General features: G+C 39.0%; 1 protein-coding gene and 1 pseudogene across 11 annotated transcripts in view; both read right to left on the bottom strand.

The window, feature by feature from the left end:
- LOC309638772 (DNA primase large subunit pseudogene) overlaps positions 1-23,946 on the bottom strand; it is a 251,633-nt pseudogene extending 227,687 nt beyond the window's left edge. Inside the window, exon 1 of the transcript XR_014268557.1 lies at positions 23,850-23,946. The product of XR_014268557.1 is annotated as a DNA primase large subunit pseudogene (transcript). The remainder of the gene's footprint in view (positions 1-23,849) is intronic.
- The window catches only part of RBMS3 (RNA binding motif single stranded interacting protein 3), a gene marked incomplete at its 3' end in the record, with an annotated part of 716,065 nt that extends 692,083 nt beyond the window's left edge, over positions 1-23,982 (bottom strand). For 6 of the 10 annotated variants that reach the window (XM_082415128.1, XM_082415124.1, XM_082415129.1 and 3 more), the window contains exon 1: positions 23,850-23,981. In XM_082415128.1, coding sequence (XP_082271254.1) covers positions 23,850-23,924 — 75 coding nt within the window. In that variant the 5' untranslated portion in view covers positions 23,925-23,981. Of the gene's footprint in view, positions 1-23,849 lie in introns of all 10 variants that reach the window. The other 4 variants (XM_082415132.1, XM_082415127.1, XM_082415131.1 and 1 more) reach the window with 1 other exon arrangement.
- Positions 23,983-24,367: the final 385 nt, after the last annotated feature.

Raw genomic sequence — 24,367 nt, 5'->3', positions numbered from 1 at the left:
AGGAGGGTCCCAAGGAGGTGGCAGGCACCACTATCAATTATCTGTATCTTTCTAGCTGAGAGGGATGGGATGGTGAAGCTGGCCAATGTATCTGAGGTACATAGGTTCATTATTGTTATCAGACAAAGGAAGCATGATCTTGGCCTATAATCTAGCACAGGCACTGGGAATACAGAGCCAGATACAGAAAGAAACCTGACCGGCAGCCGGTTACTCACTCAGCGAATGTTTATTGAGCACGTACTTTGTGCCAACCCTTGTTCTGGGCTCTGGGGATACAGCAGAGAACAAGAGAGACTAGATCTCTGTTCTTGCAGAGGTTACATTTTAATAGGGAAGGCAGATAGTAAACAAAGAAGGAAAAAAAAAAGAAAAATATCCAGTAACGGTAAGAGCTCTGTGTGTTGCAGGGAATGAAAATATGGTGAAGCAATGGAGCTTGACTGAGGGATGCTTTTAAACTGGGTGGTTTAAGCTAGGATCTGACCAGCAAGAAGAAACCATTCCTGTTCAGATTGGGCAGAGTAAGGGAGGAATTGAGGCAAAGGGAACAGCTCTTGCCAAGGTCTCGGTGTGTTGGAGTAACAGAAAGAAGGCCATTGTGGCTGGAATAGGAAAAGGTGAGGTAGAGAGGGGTAGGTGATGAGTTCACAGAGGTGGGCAGGGGCCAGGTAGGTGGTTGGTCATAAGGGCGGTTTCTAAAGGGAAAACTCAGAGGATGTTTCCAGAAGCAGTCACTGTGGATGTTCATTAGGATGGTGGGGAAACCAGGAAGGCAGTCAAGTCAGTAAAGAGCCATATCTGGGAATTTGGGAAGTGACGTAAGGGAGGGCTCAGGTCCCTGGGATGCAGCAAAAGATTAGATTTCTGTAAGGAGGAAGAGGATGGATCTGAATCTTGCTGGGGATCCAGAACCTCCCCATGAAACCGCATGGTGCACCATCAGGGCAGGAAGGTCCCGTAGAATAACTGAACAGTTAGTGAGGAGGGGGTGAGGGAGAAGCACGGCTCTGCATTCTACCCAGAGGTGGTCTTATGCAAAAGTGCCAGGCATTGGCAGTACTGTGGTCAGGTTACCACATCCCATACTTGGGTGGGCAATTTATTCCCAGGATCCTCCAAGTGGTGAGGTGAGAGCTATGATAGCCCTCTTACATGAGCCAAGATTGGGTTAGGCTTTGTCTGCAGGGTTATGACCTCAGTGGATCCAACTGTGAGAAGCTGAAGAAGGCAGAGAAAGCACTAAAGGGTGGTGGTGAGTCCAGACGTTCTCGCAGTGCCTTTGTTTGGAGTCTTACCACCCATTCTAAATACCAGTTTGATTTAAAATATTCCTTAAGAAAATTACCATTACTCAAATACATACAAAGAACCACATACTGGGCAAGTTGCAAACATTATTCCTAATCCTTGATTCCAATTACAGAGAGGAAAAAAACTGAAACCCAAAAATGATAGTCAATGATTAGAATCAAGTGTTTATGATCACTTTTTCCCATTAGGACAGAACATAAAAGCAAACATATATGGAGTTCTCTATGAAAAGAAAAAGAAATTAGTCTATTCCCCTCTATCAACTAATGCATATTTGAAAGTATAATTTCAAATGTATGGACCTAGTACAATAGGCCCACAATCCATTCATCCTTATTTGGAACTCTGATGTATATTTTCCCTCTGGCACATTTTTAAGAATATATTCACATCACCAGGATTTATTCTTTGAGGTTTTTATAAAGAAGTGTCATCCTGTGCTACAAAGGTTAAAAAGAGAAATTCAGTGAAAGTGAAGTTCACTTTCAAAGGTAAGCAAAACAGACAGGTTTTCTAATGCAAATATGTGCTTCTTAAATTAAATTAAAGAAGGGGCCTCGAGGTTAAGGTTTGATTGATTCTCACTCTGACTTTAGCACCGGAACCTGATGCCAAGCACCACACTTCAGACTAAGACACCACAAAGGAGAAACACCCCACAGGCAGTGGAATATTTTGACAGTGAACCTTGCCTTTGGATCCCGTCAACCGCCAGGTTCAAGAGATAATCAGACTCCAGTGGAAGGTTATAGTCTCAACTTTACAATGAAAGGGCTAGCCCTAATGCCTTCAAAGTTCCTTTCAGTTTTATAAAATTCTCTAGTTCTGTTTCCTAGTGAATGAACAAATACACTGCAGGTAAAGTGCTCAGAAAAGCAGAGGAGTGTCCATTTAGGCCTGGCTGTTGGCTGTTCATAGGACCCAGCATTTTGCTGTCTTGGTGAATTTATGGTGCATCATGGTTGTTCCCCAGCCTTGGAGATTTAGGAACTGGACTTTTTCAGCACACACCGAGATGATCAGAATCCTGGGGACAGATGCAACCTAACTCAACTCACATGAGACTAATGTATAAACCAGAAGGCCAATTTATCATAGATAACACACATATTATGATCAGCATATTCACATTTTGCAGAAATAGTAACATGGGGAGCTTGCTAATAAAATGCAGTTTAAAAACAGAGAAATAATGCCGCGGAGCAACTAAGCCCATGCGCCACAACTACTGAAGCCCGCGCGCCTAGAGCCCGTGCTCCACAACAAGAGAAGCCACAACAATGAGAAGCCTGCGCACCACAACAAAGAGTAGCCCCCACTTGCCACAACTAGAGAAAGCCCGTGTGCAGCAACAAAGACCTAACACAGCCAAAAATAAAATAAATAATAAAAATAAATACATTTAAACAAAAAAACAGAGAAATAAACAGGCAAAAGTGATGTTTTTCCCCAGACCAGGTTGAGTCACATAGCAGAGACCCCTTCTGTATTGGCAAGAATGCTTGGATTTCAGGATTCAAAGTTTCTTCCCCTTGGGCAGGGCACCACACATGTGTTCAACTGTCAGTCCTTTCTGTAACATAGTTTTTTCTCTAGATAGTTTTAATAAATCACTGATTAAACTAGATTTTCATATATTCTTGAATAAATATTGCTTTTCCGTGTGTACTGGCAAAGTCAGTTAATTTTAACTATCAGAAGGCAAACTAGTCTTTCTTTTTGCCAGGATCCTGGGGATAACTCACTGTGTTCCCCTTGAAGTCTCTTTCCAATCGTATTATGAATGTATGAAGGTACCAGGGTCAGGAGAGGTAAACCACAAAAATAATTTTAATTACTTAAATTACAGGCAAATTTAAATCTGGATAAATGGCTGTAGAGTACATTATAATAACCAGGAAGTGCCACCGTCAGTACATTTCAACAGACTATTTGGTAATGTAGTTGGATGGTTCTTTGTGAAAGGATGGTTAAGTGAAAATGAAAGTGGGCTTCAAAATCATGTTTCCTAGAACAGTGTTATTCAATGTGTGGTCTGCAGGCCAGCAGCATCAACTTCACTTAGGAGATCATGAGAAATATTTCTTAGGCTCTACCCCAAACCTATTGAGAAGGAAGGAAAGAAGGAAGGAAGGAAGGGAGGGAGGGAGAGAGGGAGAGAGGGAGGAAGGAAGATCCACCAGAGGATTATTTATGTATGCTAAAGTTTGAGAACCAGTACCCTAAAGTACAACTTGAGAAAGAAATCCCACAAAATAATCAATTGGTCAAACAAATAAAATAAACAAGTAAATAAAAACTAATCATTTAAGCAAGCCCGCAAACAAATGAAACATCGCCAACTATCTCATGCTCTCTAAATAAAACTTTTCAAAAATAGGTCCACACAAAAGAATCACTGCAATAGAACAGAAGTGAATGGCCAAGGACAATTGCATGTAAAGATAAAATTAAAACCTGGAAAAGACGATCTCAGACTTTAAGATAGGTTGAGTTTCCGCTAGCCCCGTTTTCTAAACTCTCTGAGGTTTATCACTTAAATACTCTTGCTAGTAACGCATTCTTTTCTTAACCTTTGCAAGAGCTTTGCCATACTGAAGATGATCTTAAACCAGAAGTACATGCAGGGCACAAGTAGGGAGGAAGGAGCATGAACTCTCTTTAGTATCCCCTCTACAATCTCAGCTTTGTCCTCACTTCCGGTTATCTCACTCACACTTATCACATCAAATGTCACCTCCGTGTAGGTGACACCTAAATCTGTGTTTGCCATTGCACTCACTTCATGCTCAGATCTTCCTCCTTGCCTACAGCACATCTTCATCTGGGAGCCCCACTGTCACCCTGAAGTTACATTTCAAACTGGATCATAGTCTATTTTCAGATCATTCTCAGCCCCTCTCTCCAGTCTCCGTGTCACCTACCACACTGCCCTTTTTCCAGTCCCTGATATTTCATGCTTTCCTGTCTATGCTCATCCAGGTTTAGCTTGATATCCTAAATGTTACCCTTCTGCACCACTACATCTTGCAACATACTAGTAATCAATCCAAAACACTCCTTTTATGAATGTTTCTTCCCTCCCAGTGAAACAATTTGTAAGCGCTTCCCTCTACTAACTGTGTGGCTCCCTCTTAACTTGTCATCATTATTTTTTGGAAACAACTTAATTTCCAGTGTTAATTGTTTGAGTGATCATCACCTCATACTCAAAAGTCTTAAAAAATGTGTCATCCAAAAACCCAAACAAAATCATTCCTGTTTTTTTAGGAACAGGTGAACACAGGACAAGCATAAACATGCACACGCAGACATACAGGATTTTAAAAATAGGTTTGGAATCCGAATACCTTATTTTTAAAACCTAACAATATGTCATTTTCCCTGCTCAATATATCCATCTGCATAGATTTCATGGCTGCATAAGTGTTTTTTTTTGTAAAGATATAACAACACTTATTTAATCTACACCATATATATGGACATCTAGATTGCTTACAATCTCCTCTATTAAATACAGGGCCGCAATAAGCACCCTTATACACCCATACTTTTATCCCTTAGCAGATATTTCTAGAATTGATCTTGCTGTATAACAAGGCATGTACATTCTTAAAGCTTTTGATACATTCTTTCAAACTGAGATCCAAAAGGTACCTATGTGTTAATATTCCCCTGAGTATGAACAGTGTGTTGGGAGCCGCTGCCTCCCTATAATTCAACGTACTCTGGCTGTTAAGAAATGTTTAACTTCTGAAAAATCTAGCCGGTAAAAATAATATCTCACTGTTATTTTAGTCACCATTTCTTCGATTATTAGTGACATACTTTTGAGCGCTTGTTAGCTATTTCTATTTTTTTCATTTGTGAATTTTTCTCCCTTTTATTATTGGAGTGTTTTCATTTTCTTTTTGTCCTGTTGAATAGTAGGAGCCTATTTTATATTCAGAGTATTCAACCTTAGTAATATTATACTGCAAACCTTTTTTATAACACTGTTTACTTGCTTTTTACTTTAAATTATGGTAGGATTGTGCTAGATGAAGACGCATAAATATGTCTGTAGTCATAATGTGGGAATTGCATTAAAAATAAAGAATTTTAAGTCTATCACTCTTTTCATTTATAGTTTATGCCTTTGGAATGAATTGTATAAATCTACTCCCTCTACAAAGATTAAACAATAGTTCACTTTTTTCTTTTCTGACCTCGAAGGACTTTCAGTCATTGCTGTGTTCTGGGAACCCAACCAATGCCCTCTGCTACCCATTCTCTGTTCTGGCAAAGTCTGATTCCTCACTGTCTGGTATCCCCCCAGTTGTACCTCATGCCTATGTTATGTTCCTGCTCTAATTCCAGCAGGAGTGCCCACCCATCCTTCCCTGACTTCGCCAATATGCCAAATGTCCAATTCCTTTGTTCTCCTCCAGACTCACCCCAAACTCTCTTCTCCCTTCATGGCTCTTCTTGCCCAAACAGCCCTTGTCCCTTCTCTTTAAGTCAATGTCACACAATTTAGTATCTAATTACTCCCTTTTGTTCCATGTGTCACCTCTGTTTCCTCAAATAAATGGTCATCTGAAGAGCAAGAATCGTAGTATAACCTCTTTCTGTCTTGAACAAACTGTTACCAACCCCAGTCCTTAGACTCTCCAGTCAATAGAAACTGATGAGAGGACACCAGAGAATTGCGGGCAAAGCTTTATGTGGACTTGGGCCAAGGCTCAAGACAGCAGAAGCAAGAGTCAGGTGCCCACGCCCACTCCCCTGCTTGGGTCCTTAAGTGGGGTAACAACGGGGCAGATCGGTGGGTGGGGCAGCAGGTGTGGCTTAGATGGTCTGCCCACCGCCCCGGAGGTGCAGGGATCAGGTACAGGACCCTGCTTTGGCTCCCAGCAACTCACAAATGGCAGTTGGTTTGTGGCCGTTTTGTACCTTGTTTATAATTTGCCCCAACAGCACATGCATGCAATTATTTTTAATCACATACAGTTTATTTGTATCCTGTTGCTTAAGAAGACCTTTGTCCATGTGCAAGCACTGCTGTAAAGGGCCCCAAGGTCCCAGCCTGTCTCAAAACCCCCTATACAGGGCCAGCCTAAGGAAGAGCTCTATGAACGTGCATTGATTGACACCTTGGATTTCACATTCAGAAATTCCACGTTCCAAGTCACTTCTTACTAACTATAGGATACGAAATAAATTGGCACAGCACTGGACTATAAGATATTATAATTCAACAGTGCACAAACACTGAAAAATCTTATTTCCTCCTTTTCCAAAGCATCTTCAAGCCAAACATACACGAAGGTGTGGGAGACAGCAGGTGTACACAGACACCTGTTTTTTGCTAAGTCAATGTTGACTTGAGAGTAAACAAGAGAATGAGCAAGAATAAAGCAAATACTTTACAGAAAAAAAAAGCCAAACACCTTGAGGAGAATTTCACCTTTATATTTCCTTCCTAGTTCTATGTATCTTTGGAATTGAAAGTGCGGCGTTATTTTGAAATTAAAAAGGAATAAAGAAAACTGTAGCAGAAGCACAGATAAATATGGAGTAGTTTCATTCAACTTTCCAGAAGATTCTACAATCAATTAAAGGATGTTTAGAGAGTTAGAGCATGGCCTACATGCAGGTCATTGTTGTAGGGTCTGAGAGTGAGACAAGGAAGAGGAGGACAAGGATTCTTTCCTCTGGGGGCTGAATTATTCGGAAAAAAACAAGGGGAAGAAAAAATGGTTAAGTGCCCAGAAAGCATAAGTATTATCAATAAGTGTTACTAGAGTTCAGGATATGTAACAACTTCTATGTCATCAGTTGACATTTATCAAGCACCTACCAGATGCTGGGCAAGGACTGAGGGTCACACAGCTGGAAGACCTTTGAGATTGCCCTTGGGTTTTGAGCATGAAGATGTAGGTGAGAGAAGTCGTTACAGTTGGAAGAAGATTAACAAATAATTACAATTAAGTTCAGCGATGTTACATGTGAGCAAGTTTGATAATATTTGAAAACTCAGTGTAAGCTGGAGAAACTAAAAAACCTCAATTCCTTCATTCCCCAGTGAACAAGTCTGGAAAATTATCTAGTTAAAACCCAATACCACACCCAGAGCCAGTGCTGGCCTCACTCAAATCATTTTTAAACACGAGCTCACTCAAAGCATTTTTAAACACGAGCTCACTCAAAGCATTTTTAAACACGAGCTATAGCTCTAGGGAAGCAAGGGCTGACACCCTATAAGATGGCTACAAGAAAATGACACCCCTCCCTCCTCTAATTTAGTTACTTTTGGGGACAAAAAGCATCCTGGGAACTTAAATGAGGAAAGTGCAAGTATTGTGAAATATAGCAATGTAAAAACCAGACAATTTCTCAATAGATTCATCTCAGACTGCAGGGTGAGTTTTCTATGAAGCACTGAAACAGACCTGCATTGCTTTCCAAAACAAAACCACAATAAAAAAAATCATGGAAGAAGTATGAGAAATACTGAAAGCAAATCTCTCTACATGATTTCAATCCAACTGATGGCAGAGATGGAGGCCGGAGAAACATAATGGAAGTGCAAAGAAATGTTTCGGTGAAGGTCATTGATCTGAGCTCTTATAAGGATTTGTGGTCCATTATATTCATGTATCAAGTCAATTTTAGCCCTCTCAGTCCCCCTCTTCTTACTGTTATCACTTATAACAATCTCTTGGAGTTAATGGTTCTTATTTATATTTTATAATTTTCATAATATGTTAATATATTGGCATTCTTTACAGAACCCTGAAACACATTACTACTAGTCTAATATTGATCATCAAGACATTCTTACCAAATAACTAAATATTCTTATGATGGGAAGAAGTGGCAGGAAACCGAAATACAAAAAGGTCAGGAAACCCTGGGGATATGGTATTAAAGCAAGTTCTAGAATCAAAAAATTTGGCCTCCCAGACCTCTCTCTCAGAGTCCTTTCACCTAACCAAAGCGCTGTTTTCATTTCTGATTATTAAATTCCTTTTCCAAACTTGGTTAAAATGTTTCAACTTGCATTAAATATATATGAAGTACGGTATACTGTTGCTTTTTAAGCATGGGTTAAAAAATGGTCGGTATTCTAGTTGTAAAAAGAGAAAATGCTAAATTGGCCTTCCTGTGTTGAACTAAGCTCTCCTTCTCATCTCATACACAAAATAAGAGAAAAAAGTCATCCTTGCAGGTCTATGTTTAGGATACTCCCTGAGTTTCCAAAGAAGCATGTGGAACTTGATCATCAAACTTTAAAAGGCTATGAAATATAAATACATTAAATAGAATTAAGTGTTATTAGAAATACATGTCCTTGATTTACCTTTTTTATAGGAAGAGCAAACAGTTGAGGTTTTATGATCTTACTGTCTTCTAGATGGATTTCAGTTGGTAAATATTTCTATATCAGCCCAGCATAGCATCTTCTGCATCTTTTGTTTTCTTCTTTTCATTGCCATGTTTTAACTTTAATTAAAATTTATATTGGAAGTGAGAAACAGGACAAGTACAGGGGAAAAAAGAAACAAAATCAGATTTCACTGAGGTTCATTAGATTTTCCAGAGTCATTTTTCCAGCTCAGTTAATATACCAGGATATTCCTCCTATGGTCAAGGAGCACCAAACAAGTCCACCAGATGAGGGCTATCACAAAATATAATTTTGCAGTATTCCCAAGATAATAACATAAAAAGGAAAATCCTGATGTCCAAGCTCTTGGGACATGAATATTTGCTCTAGTACAAAAATGCCTCAGCTAGATTCCAACCGCTTAGGAAGATTTGGGCTGCCTGAAGCTGTCCTCGCCTGCTATTGCTCTTTCAACTTGGAATATGTGTGGCAGACAAAGCAGATCAACCTGGGACACAAGTGTGGCCCCATGGGATGGACAAGAAGCAAAGAAATGTTTGGCCCTGCTGACCCCAAGCACCGCTGGGATCCCCATGAGGGTGTCACACACACACACAAAGAGACATTTCTTCTTCTGACAAATGTGAGAGGCTCCCTTTCAGCTCAAGCCTCAATCCGGAAGTTCGTCTTCTCACCCAAAGGAACAGACTTTAATAACCCTTATCACTCCAACACAAAGGGGCAGGTCAGTCCCACAGGACACAGAATCTTCAGGTTAAGAATCCAAGCACTTAACACATATCTATGGAACCTAAAAAAAAAAAAGGTTCTGAAGAACCTAGGGGCAGGACAGGAATAAAGATGCAGACGTAGAGAATGGACTTGAGGACACGGGGAGGGGGAAGGGTAAGCTGGGACGAAGTGAAAGAGTGGCATGGACACATATACACTACCAAATGTAAAATAGATAGCTAGTGGGAAGCAGCTGCATAGCACAGGGAGATCAGCTCGGTGCTTTGTGACCACCTAGAGGGGTGGGGTAGGGAGGGTGGGAGGGAGATGCAAGAGGGAGGGGATATGGGGATATATGTATATGTATAGCTGATTCACTTTGATATAAAGCAGAAACTAACATACCATTGTAAAGCAATTATACTCCAATAAAGATGTTAAAAAAAAAAAAAAGATCAAGGGTAGAGCAACGCCAAGAAATGAGGAAATGATGGCGGGTATTGCTTAATGAAAAAAAAAAAAAAGAATCCAAGCACTGATGTCAATCCTTGTGTAATAAGGAACTCATCAAGGCATTTTTCAGTGTTTAAAAGGAAGCAAACCTGCTTAGAAGATAAATGATTCAATTTTCAGTATTGAAATGAGTACCTTATACATTTATTGTAGCATTATTCATAATGGCAAAACGGTGGCAAAAAAAAATCCATGCCCATCGATGGGCAACACCTGCATAAAATGTGATGCAAACACACTAGAAACAATTACCCTGACAATTAAAAAACAGGACATGTCTAGTGAACTGGGGAGAATCCACCAAGTATGTTTTCCATTGAAAAAAGGAGTAAAATAACCTGCTCAGTTTGATCTCAGATACCATAGATCTGATTGTATGTTTGTATGAGCATAAAGAATGTTATAGAAGGGCACATATGATATTTGTGTTAACATATGTTATTTCTGAGAGTTCTTCACAGACCAGTGTGGTGTGCAGAAGAAGATTATTAATATTTTCAATATATATCTTGAGTTGTTTCACTAGATACGATTAGTCTGGATTACTTTGCAGTAGAAAAATTTACTAAATGTTGAGGAATTACATATATAGAGACTATATTTTCTACAAATGGTAATAAGAGCCTTGATGCAAAAAAAGAACATGGTGGAGAAAAAAAAAATACAGAACTGCAGAACAAACATAAGAGATTCAACACAACTTGGAAAAATCAAGGGGCATCCAAACCAAAAACACAGTTTGCAGCCACAACTGGGCTATTGTTTCCATACATTCCTTAGTGAGGAAGCCTTTGAAGTTGACATCAGAATCCCATCTTATATCATCTATCGTTACTTCTGACATATCTTTATACCTGCTTAGTTAATTGTATAGGGAAACTAGAGCTTTCTTTTCCCAAAATAGGCATTTTGTCAGTCTTATTTGATCTTCAAAGTTGTCTTTTCAAAATTTTGAGTTAAAAAAATCCATATTGCTGTGGATATTTACATGGCATAGGGAGATAATATATGACTATTATACTCAAGATTCTCTGTCTCAAATAAGAAAAATAGACAAAAAGATGGGCCTAGCACTCAACCCATCTCCTAGCTGCGTCGTCTGAGTTCACCTCCTGATATGTCTAACTCTCTGCCAACCCAAGGAAGGAAGCTGCATATATAAGCTGACAGTCTTGGCAACTGCTCAGGAATGGCCTCTCCAGTCCCCTCAAACCACCACCACTGCCATTTAGTCCTGACCTCCTTGCTTATTCTCATCCCCAATTTCCAAATACTGGCTGTCTTTGAAATCCACTTCTGTCCTTCCAAGTTGGCATGCGTTCTGATGTTCTTGCCAGCATCTTGGGAAGCAACACTGTGTCAGTTTTTCTCTTCTCTCCTCTTCTCTCCTCTTCTCTTCTCTTTTCTCTTCCTTTCTCTTCCCTTCTCTTCTCTTCTCTTCTCTCTCTTCTCTCTCTTCTCTTCCTATTGCAGTTTCGGACTGAGCTCACCTGCTATCACAGTGTGTCCCATTAGCTGCGTACATAACCTAACTCTGGCCAACAGTCCTGGGGTCCTAGTGGCCCACATGTTTCAGGGGAGAAAGGTGGGGTAGGGAGTGATATATCAGTTGGTATATGTAAAAGAATTTACTTTAGTAAGACTTATTTCTGCTACACAAAATGCCTTTTGACATAAAGCATCACAGAGGTGAAGGGAACATTCAGCAACTCTGGTTTTAAAAATCACTGCCTTCAGCAACAGAGGACTGCATGAGACACACTGAACAACACAGATTAATACACGCTAAAAACCTTCTGTTATGCACTCAGCCTGCACCAGGCACTCTACTGGATCCTGCGGGGCATTCAAAGATGAAGACCCTGTGGTCCTAGTCTTCAGGGGGTTCACAGACTAACTCTGAAACAAATCTGATCCTGATAAGTAAAGGTATATTTGAAAGCCAAAAATAGATTTACAACCAAGCAAGAAAAGAAAGTCAAAATCCAATCCACTCTACCTTGGAAAGAAATGGGAAAAAATAAAAAGCAATAACTAAAAAGATAAGAGGAAACTGAGAGCAAAGGGAACAAAAAGGAGGAAGAAGTTTAGGAGCTAAAGGCAGGGAGGCAAAGAAGGCAAATCCATAGCAGACAAGTTGAGGAAAGGAGAAAAGGGGTGAGAGGGAAAGGGCAAGGGGAGTGGAAGCTGTGAAACAGAAAGAAAAGAGTTAGTTTCCCAGGAAGGACAATCTGGGAAAGGCAGGGAGATGGAGAGGATGCAGTGTAAATGTGAGGTCACTACAGACAGACATCCTAAATGGAATAAGGATGGAGAAGTGAGTAAAATGAACTTGGCAGAAAAGACAGACCATGAATAATAATAACAATAATAGCTAACCTTTCTTGGACCTCTATTGACCTAAACTTCAATGACCGTGTTGAAATCTAGACACTCTTTCACCAGGACCCACCCTCTAACATATGAATGTGCTGAGAGCCAGGGCACTTAAGCACGATTGCATTCACATCTTCAATTCAACAGTTCTGTGGATCCCTGGGCACATCAGTGGCCCTCAAACATCACTGCCATCTGGTTAGCATTGTACAATTTTTATGCCAATACAGCTTTGCTAGTTTCATAACTTATTCTATTGGATTACCCCACTCAAAGCTAGATCCTTTCTACATAGAACAACAGAGCTTCGCTCGTGATTATATTTTTGAGCAGATAAAAATTTTATATGTACATTTTATACATAGAAATTTCAAATACGTGTAAAAATTTTATTTCAATATCCTTCTAAAAAACACCCTTGTTTCCAGTCAAAAGCATCAATAAGGCTTTTATCCAGGTCGTCGGTAGGAACGAGTGATGGGTAAACCAGAACAAGAAAAGCAGGTGCTGGAAGTTATCAAGTGCATTGATATGTGGAAGCAGAACAAAGCACTAAGCTGTGCTAGAACAAAGCACTAAGCTGTCCTCAGAAGCACTGAATTTTACTTTTTCACAAGACACCAAGTCTCAAATATATGACTCCTCCAAATCAAGTTCTATATTCACATCAAAGTTTTTCCCGAAGATGGTTCTTTGATTCCTAAACTATCACTTCCTTTGCAAACAGCTCTTATTCTTTGCCTTTGGAAAGGAAAATAGTCAAATTCCAGACATTTTCAAAAATAAACTAGAACTTGATAACATTAGCCTCTTATTTTCTCTTTCTTCTTTTCTTTGTTTTATCTTTCTTGGTGCTTCTCCTAAATCACTTGTAAAATTAAAATCATGGAACTGCCAGTTTTTTCTACCATGCTATTGACAGCCTCATCATTACAGGCTTTGAGGATCATTAGACTTTCCACAATATAAACAATAAACAATGAAATTGGGGAAAAATTAGAGTCAATCTATCAATAAGATTTCTAAAAAATTCTATCAAGAATAATGGAGGAAAAAGAATATATATCTAATTTGCATAATACATTATCAATATATCTCAGATCATGGGAAGATACTACATTTTTGAAAGAAAGTAAAAGTTATTAGTCATCTGTATTTTGGTGAGACTCATCCCTTTTTGCCATCAGCTAGCAGCAAAAAACTTATTAGACCTGAAAAGAATGAGTAGATGTCTCCTTAAGACCACTTTGCCCCTCCATATTTCTCAGTGGTCCTTTAGCCTCAGAGAAAATCAGAACCATTGAAACAATTCTTAAAGTTTCCAGAAATGTGTGTGTGTGCTTGTGTGTGTGTGTTTTATGTTTGTGAAAGAGAACTCAAAGCTTATTCATTGAATCTGCTGATGAAATTTGGTGAGATCTGGCTAGAGGGCTGGGAAGGAAAACTGAGTAATTAGGAGGAGAATCAAAACATTGGGTGACTGTGAGAATTTTCCCTTCAAGATTGTGGGAGGGGAGGGAGTTTTCCGGTGTGAGCATATGCAGGGGTCTAGAGAGACAGAGAAAAGTCCTTCTTGACTGAGGTGGGGGGAGAAGGCCATGCTCTGGACCTGGCATCCTTGTTTTCTTATATTACTGAAAATAATAAAAATCAGAATAAAAATGAAGGAAGCATCGTGCTTGGCTTAGGGCTAGAGAAGCAGTATCTTCAGGGTTCTCACCCACTGTGAGAGTCATGGTGGATCTGACTGCGGTGTGCATATGTGCAGACCTGTCTGCTTTCAGAGGCACACAGATGTTGCAGGGTTGACAGGGACCTCTGGAAACCAAGAGAAGTCATCCAAGGTGAATAATCGTGGACTTGGGGAACAGGAGGAGGTGGCCGTTTTAATACATGTAAAAAACCCATGACCCTATTTAGAAACAGAAGAATTTAAAAGATTATGCCATAAAATAACTACTGTGCCAGGAACTTGCCTCCTGCTTGGACCCTAAGCTGAGAGCCCAGGGAAACACCTGTTACAGTCAAGCTCTTTTTCTTTCCAATTGGTAAACAATTCTACCAATTGCACAATGAAAAAATTCTGTGACCCTGGCACCCAGATCTGGAACTCTCAATTGCTCTCACCACCAAAGGTCAATCCAATGTATCTGCTTGTGACATATTTTAGCCAAAGAATGTTAATGACATTTTCCAATACACTGTGCTGTTCTAACACATGTCCCGCCCTGGAAATTTGGGATTAGTAAAATACAGAGATATCTTGAATGCCAAAATGTCTCAGTAGGTAGAGATATGGCCAGCTTTTCAGGCTCTCCGACCACTTTAGGGACCCACAAAAGCACTGACAAGATGAGAAAAATGTATTGCCTCCAAACACAAAAGAGAACTGTGAAACCAAAATTAGCAAACATTTGTTTCTACAAAGCATAATACATTGCCAACTTTATTCATTGTTCTATTTAGTAGAGACCGAAATAATCTTTCTTTGTACCTCAAGAAGATCTGTAGATTACATTTTTTTCATTTTGCAAGAACACTTACATATGCAAGATGGTAAGTGCACATAAATTCACAAGCACACATAAATGAATTTACTCGTACTCAGAGAGTTTTAGTGGCAAAATAATAAAAACTCTTTCCATATTTTATTGCAAAAAATATAATTTGATGTGGAATATGGGTACACTTTAATATGTTTAATATATTTGTTGAGAAGTGGGAGGCTCCTAAAGTGTTCAGAAAATATGGAGGTTTTAGAATGACCCTTTACTTCTCCCATTGTTAAAGGACATCACTAAATTTGGAGAAAAATTCTTCCCTGTTCATCGATAAACAACAAGGTCCTACTGTATAACACAGGGAACTATATTCAGTGTCCTGTAACAAACCATAATGGAAAAGAATGTGAAAAAGAATATATATATGTATAACCGAATCACTTTGCTGTACATGTTAAATTAACACAAACTTGTAAATCAACTATACTTCAATAAAATTATTTAAAAGATCAGAATTTTTCCCTGTTCACTGACCTATTCCCTTGCACTTTTTCCTCATCTTTTTCCAGCTTATCAACAAAGTAAAACACAAGAACAAGCCAGAAAGGGAAAATTCCCTGTTGCTAACATAAGTCCAGTTGTCCTAACAGATGAATAATAAAGTGTAAAGTCAATGGTTAACTTTTTGGAATAAATTGAGAAAAGAACATCAGAACTTTATTCTTTTCAGATTTCCCTGCCTACCTAGATTACAACACAACATCCTTACTTCTGAAGGCACAATCTCGACTGGTATGCCTGGCAATGAACAAGAGACCGAGGGGCTGAAAGCCAAGACCAAGGCTAACACAGGAGCTGTCACAACCTTTCAAGGGACTAGCATTAAGCTAAAAAAAATCTGCTTCTCTCATCTCTCAAGAAGAAATTCAACATCATGGGTATGTCATATGGTTTTCTTGTATGGTATCCCTGAAAACAGTCTGAAATTTTCTTCCAAGCTTTGTACACACTTCTTCAAATACTTCATCTACTCAAAACTATTTGGGGAACTTCCCTGGTGGTCCAGTGGCTAAGACTCTGTGCTCCCAATGCAGGGGGCCCGGGTTCAACCCCTGGTCAGGTAACTAGATCCCGCATGCCACAACTAAAGATCCTGCATGCTGCAACTAAAAGATTCTGCATGCCACAACTAAGACCCGGCACAGCTAAGTAAAGAAAGAAAGAAAGAAAGATTTTTAAAAACTATTTGGGACTTTAAAAGTATATTTGCTTAAAAAATGAAAAAATAAAGAAAGAGAAAAAATGTATATTTGCTTGAATTTTAAGTTACCTTAGTTCTAAGTTATATTCAGGATGCCACCATCCAATCTGTGTGAATAAGTTTTAAAAGGGGCAACCTAAGAGTTTACAGTCATCAGTGATAGCCTCAAATATGACTTGCATACGTAAGAAAACCTTTTAAGAAATCTTAAACAGTTCCAGAAAACCAGATAGCATTCTGTTTCCCATTTTCCTTTTCACTAAATTGTCATCAATCAGAAATCTGACTAAGATAAATAGCAGCCCCTAGGTAAAAATAGGAAGACTTCTCCAAAATTCTCATTAAATTCTATACATGATCCATATTCAGCTTGAAAACCACCAGTTAAGAATGAGATAAACAGAAGGTCACCTGCATCTGGCAATACATGCCAATTTCTTAACCATACGGTATAATGATAGGAAAACTAATTCTAGAACAAGTTAAAAATCAGTTCCCCAAAACACTTACTACCAATATTTAGAATATCATGAGATTTATTTTACTTCTATTATGCCTTACTTTCCACACAACAGGAAAGGATATTATCAGGGTTGCCTTGACTGTGTATGTAGTCTAGTTTATTTTTGGTATTTGTTAGTCATTCATAAAAACAAAATTCAGGGTTCCATTTACTTTCATTAACTCAGGTAACAGGGGCTTTGAGGGGGACCAAGAAGAATACCTAGCGAGAAAGAGATGAAAAGAGAATGTTTTTGTTTATGCGTCCTGGAGAAGATATTATTTTTCTCCTACAATACCATGCACTCTGGTTACTAGAGTATTTTTTCCCCGCGCTTTAAAGGTTACTATTCAGAAGTTCAGGGATTTGAAGGTTTTGCAAACTCCAGTCAAAATAGCATTTCATCTATCAATTGTTATTTCCATATGTACACGAGCTCTTAGATTCATTCATGAAACCAGGGCTGTCAGGATCTTAATGAGATCAACTGGTTTAGCCAAACACATGCATCACTATTCAGCTCTTTTGTCACCTGAAGAGAGCAAGTATTCGCATAAGGCCTAATTTTACGCACTCAAGGAAGAAAACTTGAACCACGACAAAGCCAGCAATGATGATTAAAGAGTGCCTGTCACTTGGCCTCATCCCTGGGAGCTGTTCTCCACCCACTCCTGGGTGATAGGGGTGTTTCTCTGGGTGCCCTGGATTTAGATGTGGTGAAGGATGCAGACAGTTTCCTGTGTCAAGCCTCCAGAGTCGGCAAAGCAGCGCTTGATCTGCTCTGTAGAAAGCGCTGAGGACCCAAACAAAAACTCATCAGTGACACAAATCCAAGGTCATCTCCCCAATATCCCTAATATATCGAAGCAGCCTCATCCATCTCAAAGCAAGAGTCACAAATGCTAAGCCTGGAAGGGATCTTAGGGAACTTGTCCTAGAAACTAACTCACTGACACACAAATCAGAGAATTCTCCCAAAGAAAAGCAGAATGAATGTCTTATAATTTACTCTCCATCCTCTAGAAATTGGATGGATATTAGAGGTTGATGTTCTGAACAGCAAAACTTCATTCAGATATCTGATTCTACATGGTATATATTTCCTGACCAATAAACCTACACGGAAAAATAAAGTTATGTGAACAAATTCTCTGCCAATATCAACTTGAAAAAGAAAAATTGAAAACCAAAACAGACACAATCCAATCCTACCTCGGTCCACACCTCTTCTTGCCTTTTGAAAATTGCTTTTGAATGTTTGAAATCTGAAAATAAATAGCCAATTCTATAGGTTTTTTCAAGGCCCTGAAAATGATCACTTAGTAATAAATCTTTTATTGTATTAGTAATCCTATAGATTGATAATCTCTAGAAGACGAGAGATTATAGTTTTCATGAACAGTCTTTCAAAAACATTGTAGTTAAAGCCTTTTTACTATAACATCCCTGCTAAAGAAATAGAAACAAAAGTTGTCTCCTTGTGTGACTATGTAATTCTTAACACTAGCAACAAAATATTAATATTCATACCAAACTGAATATCATATTCTCAAACATCTTAAAAAAGAATCACAGTGCTACCTATTTTGCTCTAAGTCGCTGATCCTTACTATGTACCACTCTTTTGTTTAGGGATAAATGGCCTGAAGGTTTTCTTACAATAGTTCCATAGATTAAAGTAGCAACGAAACAGAGAAGAAAACCATTTATAATTTCAAAACAGAAAGGAAAAACTTCACTTTTGCTTTTTGAATGTGTGCTTCATGGGAATAACTTTCATCTTTCCATCTGTATTTCCTTCAGATCCATTCAGTAACTATGTGTTTTGCAATGAAATGGCATTCCATATTTAAAATAAAAATTGGTATTTTATGTTGGTTTCCATTTTCAAAGAGCATATTTTTAATCACATCCAAAATAGTTCAGCATTTTTCCCACTACTGCCAAAAATAGCAACACGTACCCTCAACACAACGTATCATAACATATCCTCAACAACACACGTATCACCACACACATTTCTGCTCTTGGGCTCCCCTCAGCCCCATCTGTACTCTTGCTGCGAACAGCTATAGCATAAAAATGTCTCTTCTCACATGCTTTTGATATTACACTATTTAATCACATACAGCTGTGGCTTATGAGGCTGTTACAAAACACAATTTTAATGTAGTACTTGAAGTCAATTTTGGATAAACATCAACCATTTACTCTGAATAAGAAGTCCAACACTCCAAAGATCTTCTTTTAAAGGAAAACCCTGGTTTTCTTAGAATTTGGCATGGGCATCATTGTGACTGAGACTCCTCTCTGCCAAAAAGACTGATAATGTCAAAAAAGGATCGTGTAAATCATATTAGTGCAAAAACGAAGCTTTCCAGAATTCCTGGAGCCAGAAAGACCTGGAATGATGTGCATCCTTCCTTCTCTAGGGCCTCTTCCTTCACGTGGCCCCTACCTCCAACCCTCAAATACATTTTATTACTTCATGGAAATAGGTTTGAGTTATAATTCTGTTTTTCTTTTTCCAAATTGAGAGAAAATGAAAGGAAAATGTGTTGGAAAGATACTGTTCAAAGAAATATGCATGGTGTTTCCCTTAAGTTTGGAATTATTCCAAAAAAAAAAAAAAAACCCCATGAACTTTTTACATTTCTACTCCTTTTAGTAGGCACCAAACTTAGTGTTTGAAAATAATGACGACATTAGAGAAAGAAAATCCCAACGCAAACAAAGATTTGGAGGAGTAAAGAAAAAAAAACCAAATTGAAAAGGCAAGGTAGCCTCTTGTTTCTATGTTTCTCTCATTTAAAACCAATTAAAATAGTATACATTCTAACACGAGACAAGATCGATCATCATTTCATGCTATCGTATAACCCCCCGGAAGTGAAAGAAATATGTGGAGTTATTCCTAAAAAATTATCTTGCTGGAAGATTTTTAGAAAAGCAGTTTTATATGTTTCAGTCTTTCAAAGGAAAACAGTACCTGGGAGTTTTCAAGGCTGAAACATACAAAACTGGTTGGTAACTGGCAAGTTACCAACTCTGACTATCAATGCAAATCTGAGGCAGGAAGTACTAAGGAAATTCTAAACTCACTCCCTCCCTCTGCAAGATTTTCTACATTTTCATGTGTGAGGAATGTGTGAAGGGTTGTTTTGTTTTGCTTTTGTAGGACCTGTACATTCACATCTTTAAGAATATCCTTGGCCCCACGGGAGGCTCCCTCTTCCTTTGCAGGCCGCCCTGGCCTTGTGTTTTCAAGTGTCTGCTCTTTTCATGGCACAACTGGGGTCCAGCTAGACTTTCAGAGCCGGGCGGCTGTCCAGCTGCAGATGGCTGGAAATTCAGCCTGAAATCAGTGTGCTGGTGATGAATTACTCCTCCACCTGACCCCAACTTCACACCACGCTCTGAACAGAATCTGAGTACCACCAGCCAGGGAGACCTGGTCAGGGTTCCATGATCTGAACCCCTTTCTTCAAGGTCTTCTGGGGAAGCAGATGGCCAAAGAAGGGCAGGCAGCAGACTGATGAAAAAGCAGAGTGATTAGAAACTGCACTGAACTGGGAGAAATAGAGTGATATGGCAAGGGCGTGGAAAGGAAGAAAAGACAAACTTGCTGTGTGTGCTTGGGTGAGTTTTAAAGTTTCATGAAGATGACTAAAGTTTTCTAAATATCACATATGAGAGAAATACCTATTTCTCAACTGCAAAATATCAACTCACCAGGCTGTTACCACGTTTTACTCTTTACCTTTCCCAGTTCAACTCATTTGTTTTTCCAAGAAAACCCCCTCAAAGTACCTCGAATTCAGATTGAAATTCACCCTGGGTCTCATAATGCAATAGCAACAGGTTGGTTATTTGGAATGGGCTGTAACAAAATTCTTGAGAAATATTATGTTACAACTTAAGCAAACATCATTGCATATATTATCATTAAGCTAAGAAACTATTTTTTGGTCTCCTTTCTCTAAAACTTGCTGATTATTACGGGTGGCTTTTCCAACAGCAAATTCGTTTTGATGAAACTCTTTTTTTAAAATCCAGTTATGTCTCTTATTGAAATATTAGGACATGTCACCAAAATTTCTTCATTATTTCTAAATAAAAGTAATGTTCTTTTTAGAAATTGCTTCTTTGGCTAGGATAACAAAATTGGTCAAAAGGAAAATTGACAAGTGACAACTTTTAATGTGAGGTCTGGGAGAGTAAGCATGTTATACCCACATTACTACAAGGTACAACAGCTACAAGTCAGCCATGGGTTTTCCTTTTATTTGACTTACACATACATTTTTCTAATATAACATTTTAAGCATCTGGAAATTTATTCAAAGAAACAAAAGCATAAGTATCTTATTTCTTTTTTTTTTTTCTTTTTAAGCAACAAAATGAAGAGATTGGTTCTAATGTGATGGGTAATAAGGGGAGCAGAGAAAGCAGGGAAGTGTCACAAGTTTTTCTAAAACTTAAATTGCATTTGAGGAAATGGAAGACATTTGCATTTATTTCAAAACCCATTTTCATTTTGTTTTATCATAAGAAAATAGCAGCTGCATTTAACACACATATTTAGGTAGAAAGAGAAGGCTCAGTATTTTGGCATTTTCTGAATGAATACAATAATAAATATCCCATGAAGATTTTCCAACCAAAACTAATGTCAGCAAATAGCTTTTGTGGGTTAGTTAAAAACACCTGAATTTAGAGAACAGTTTAAGGCACGGTATCACCAGAATATGATTTTTGTTGTCAACCACAGAATCCTATTTTTATCAACCATAAATGTTCTTTACATATCAGCATCATTTTAAAAAGCAATGATTTTAAAATTGGATTAAAACTACAAGCCAAGGCTGGAAGGACAGTGGATTTTATGGAATTCCACCTAGGCTTAGCAAATAAATCTAAGCAGCATGCATTTCCTTCAAAATTACTATAGGTTATATTTTGAGATATAAGTGTAAAAGGAGCAAAAAGTGCTACCGAAACAACCCGGTTGTTTTCATGCTATGCTGGGGTGTGATGGGACTTTATTATACAGTGCGAACGCTGTCAGAAACTTCCCATATTTTAAAATATTGCACATTGACCCTTCCTCCCATTCCCTGAGTGCCTAAGTTCCCAAACAGGGCACATTTTCATATCTTCAGCTTCCAGGAATGTCATTAATGTCTGTCATTTCAGAGCCACTGTAATGATATTTGACAACTTCACAGCACTGTCGAAATTTTACAACGCAATAATCAATATGAACTACCATGATAGCCAAAGTAGCTGATCTTATACTCCCTACCACCCAGATCTGATTACCCAAATATCAGCTGAGGTCGCCTAATGGATCTAACTTCTTTAAAAATGTTCCAGAAGTTGATGGCTTTGACTAGCTTGAAAGTAACAAGATCCAGATGCTGCCTGTCTACACAACACTAAACTACATAGGACCCCAAAACAGATTTATTTTTAAATTCCCTCTCTATTTTTCTAGCTCTCTTTTCCCTCAACACCCCATGTTTCCTCTTTACCCCAAACAACACACACACACACACACACACACACACACACACACTTCCCACCAGTGTAGCTGGTCCTGTGCCTTTAATATAATGTGCCCGACATTATTTCCTGCTAGCAATAGGTTAAAAGAAATCTCAAACCAAAAAGCAATTATTCCATTCATTTTGATCTAAAGTTTCTTTTCTGAATAGACTTCATCGGAGAAAACAAGAACCAAAAAGAAAGCATGAATTTTGAAACATTTGGAAAAATTTAGCCAAATGACTAAAGGGGATGGAATGTGCGATATTTTTCATGCAACCTTTGTTTGTTGTTTCTGTTTCTTTGGGGGATGAGAAATGACTATAAATTTCCCCTTTTAACTTGTCCTTGCTTTGCCATTTCTTTGAGGAAGGCAGGCAGCGTTCTCTTCCCAATCCCCCAAAGAGTTAAAACTCTAGCCACTGGAGCAGGCGGGCTGGTCTATTTATTTCAGCAGCAGCCCAAACTAAATGCTCACAAAGGCAAAAAGCAGTGTGAGTCGACCTTGGAGGGGCAGGGCAAATTGTAAAGCGACTGAGAAAGGAAGGGAGAAAAAGAACAATCTTTAATATAATACTGAAAGTCTGCTGCCTGATCTGGTTTACAAATCAGCATTGTTTGGTGAGAGAGAATAAATGAGAGCTAACTAAGGCATGAATTACCAAACCCTAATCACAGCACCCAGTCCTGGTGACAGCACAGATCACTCAGGCATGCCTTGTTCACTCCCGGCGTATTTATCAAGAACACGGTAGAGTCTGGCTAATGCAATATAAAATAATATCATCCATAAAGGAATACAATCCACGCATTCAAGGGGGAACAACCAACATTTTTCCCCCAAAATTAAGTCCGATGTAATTGACAAATTGGAGCAGTGATTTCACACCTGAGAGTCTTCCATGTCTGAACTGCAGGATAAAGTTCATGATTGGCATGACCCACTGTTCAGTGACGTGGTCTTGCCGCTGGCCCCCTCATGATCGTCTGAGCACACACATAAAGCCTAAAGTATTTAACCAATTCATGTCCAATTATCACCAGTATATTTCATCCTTTTTCAAGACCCAGGCCTCCTGATGGCAGCCAACGACTAGCTTCTAAAAGTAAAGAACATCTATTGTAAAGCTCCTAAATTCACTCTCTAGCATCCTGATCATCCTCAGTATAAAATAAGGCCATAAATAAAACAAAAATGCACCCAAGCAAACTCTAAGAGACTTGAATTAGTTACCGTGTACCTTCCCACACCCGTCTTTTCATTCTACACTCAGCGGTTAAAAGTTTGAGTCGCCCCCACCCCGGCGTGTCCTATCCAGTGGGAAAAAACCTTTTAGAGCCACAAACAAAGAAGAGCTCACCAGAAAAGCCCCTGAAATTGTATTCTTGTGCCTGACCATTACTGTTATGATCTCCTTTTTAACAACCCTGCCCATCTGCCAAGGACTTGACGGATATCAGGAACACCTAGGCAGCCAAATAACAACAAAGGAACTCAAGTAAAACTATTATCTCTCCTTAAAGAGAAAGCACCAGTTCCAGGCTGGCTTTCTTCTTATATCCTTCTCTGCTTCATTAACTCCATTGCTATGTTACTAATTTCAAAGAAGCAGGAAGAGGTGACGGGGTAAGGGGAGGAAGGCGGTAAATGATAATTCACATGCCTGTCTGTTTCCCATCCCAAGTGCAGAAGGACACCCCACTGCTGCCAGACTGTGGAGCGAGCCATACCTTGGTTTGGAGATAATGAGGATAGTAGTAAGTGTACTGGGGGTACATTTGTGGCTGATCCAGGCGTTTGCCCATGTAGCTGGAATCTCTATCTCCGAGGCAGGGAACTGGATGACAGGGTATGTGCCCCAGGCCGAGCTTCCTCTGGAACCACTATTCCTGACAGTCCCGATGACTGATGAGGCTTCCGAGAGTCTTCCACCACTCACTAGTTCCAACACAGCAAGAATTTTAAAAAGAAACACACCAAAAAAAGAGGGAGGTGGGGGATCTGTAGGAAAAACCCCACACAGCCTCCCCAGCTCTCGCCTGGGGTCCACTTGGGATGAGGCAGTTTGTTCTCTACCCGGCTGTCCGTAGTGATGTCAATTGCCAGCGTTTGTAAAGGAAAAAAAAAAAAAAAAAAAATCAAAGTCCTTTTAGCACAACTCGGAAATCTTGCAGATCAGCTTCCTGTCTCCTGTGTGTCTCTTTCCCCACCTTAAAGAAAACGAAAAAAAAAAAAAATAGAAAAAAAA

The sequence above is a fragment of the Balaenoptera physalus genome (genome assembly GCF_965194825.1).
Source record: "Balaenoptera physalus genome assembly, chromosome: 11".
In the NCBI taxonomy this organism is placed as follows: Eukaryota; Metazoa; Chordata; class Mammalia; order Artiodactyla; family Balaenopteridae; genus Balaenoptera; species Balaenoptera physalus.
The sequence above is the reverse complement of the archived record's forward strand: the minus strand, read 5'-3'. Positions and strand labels throughout refer to the sequence as shown.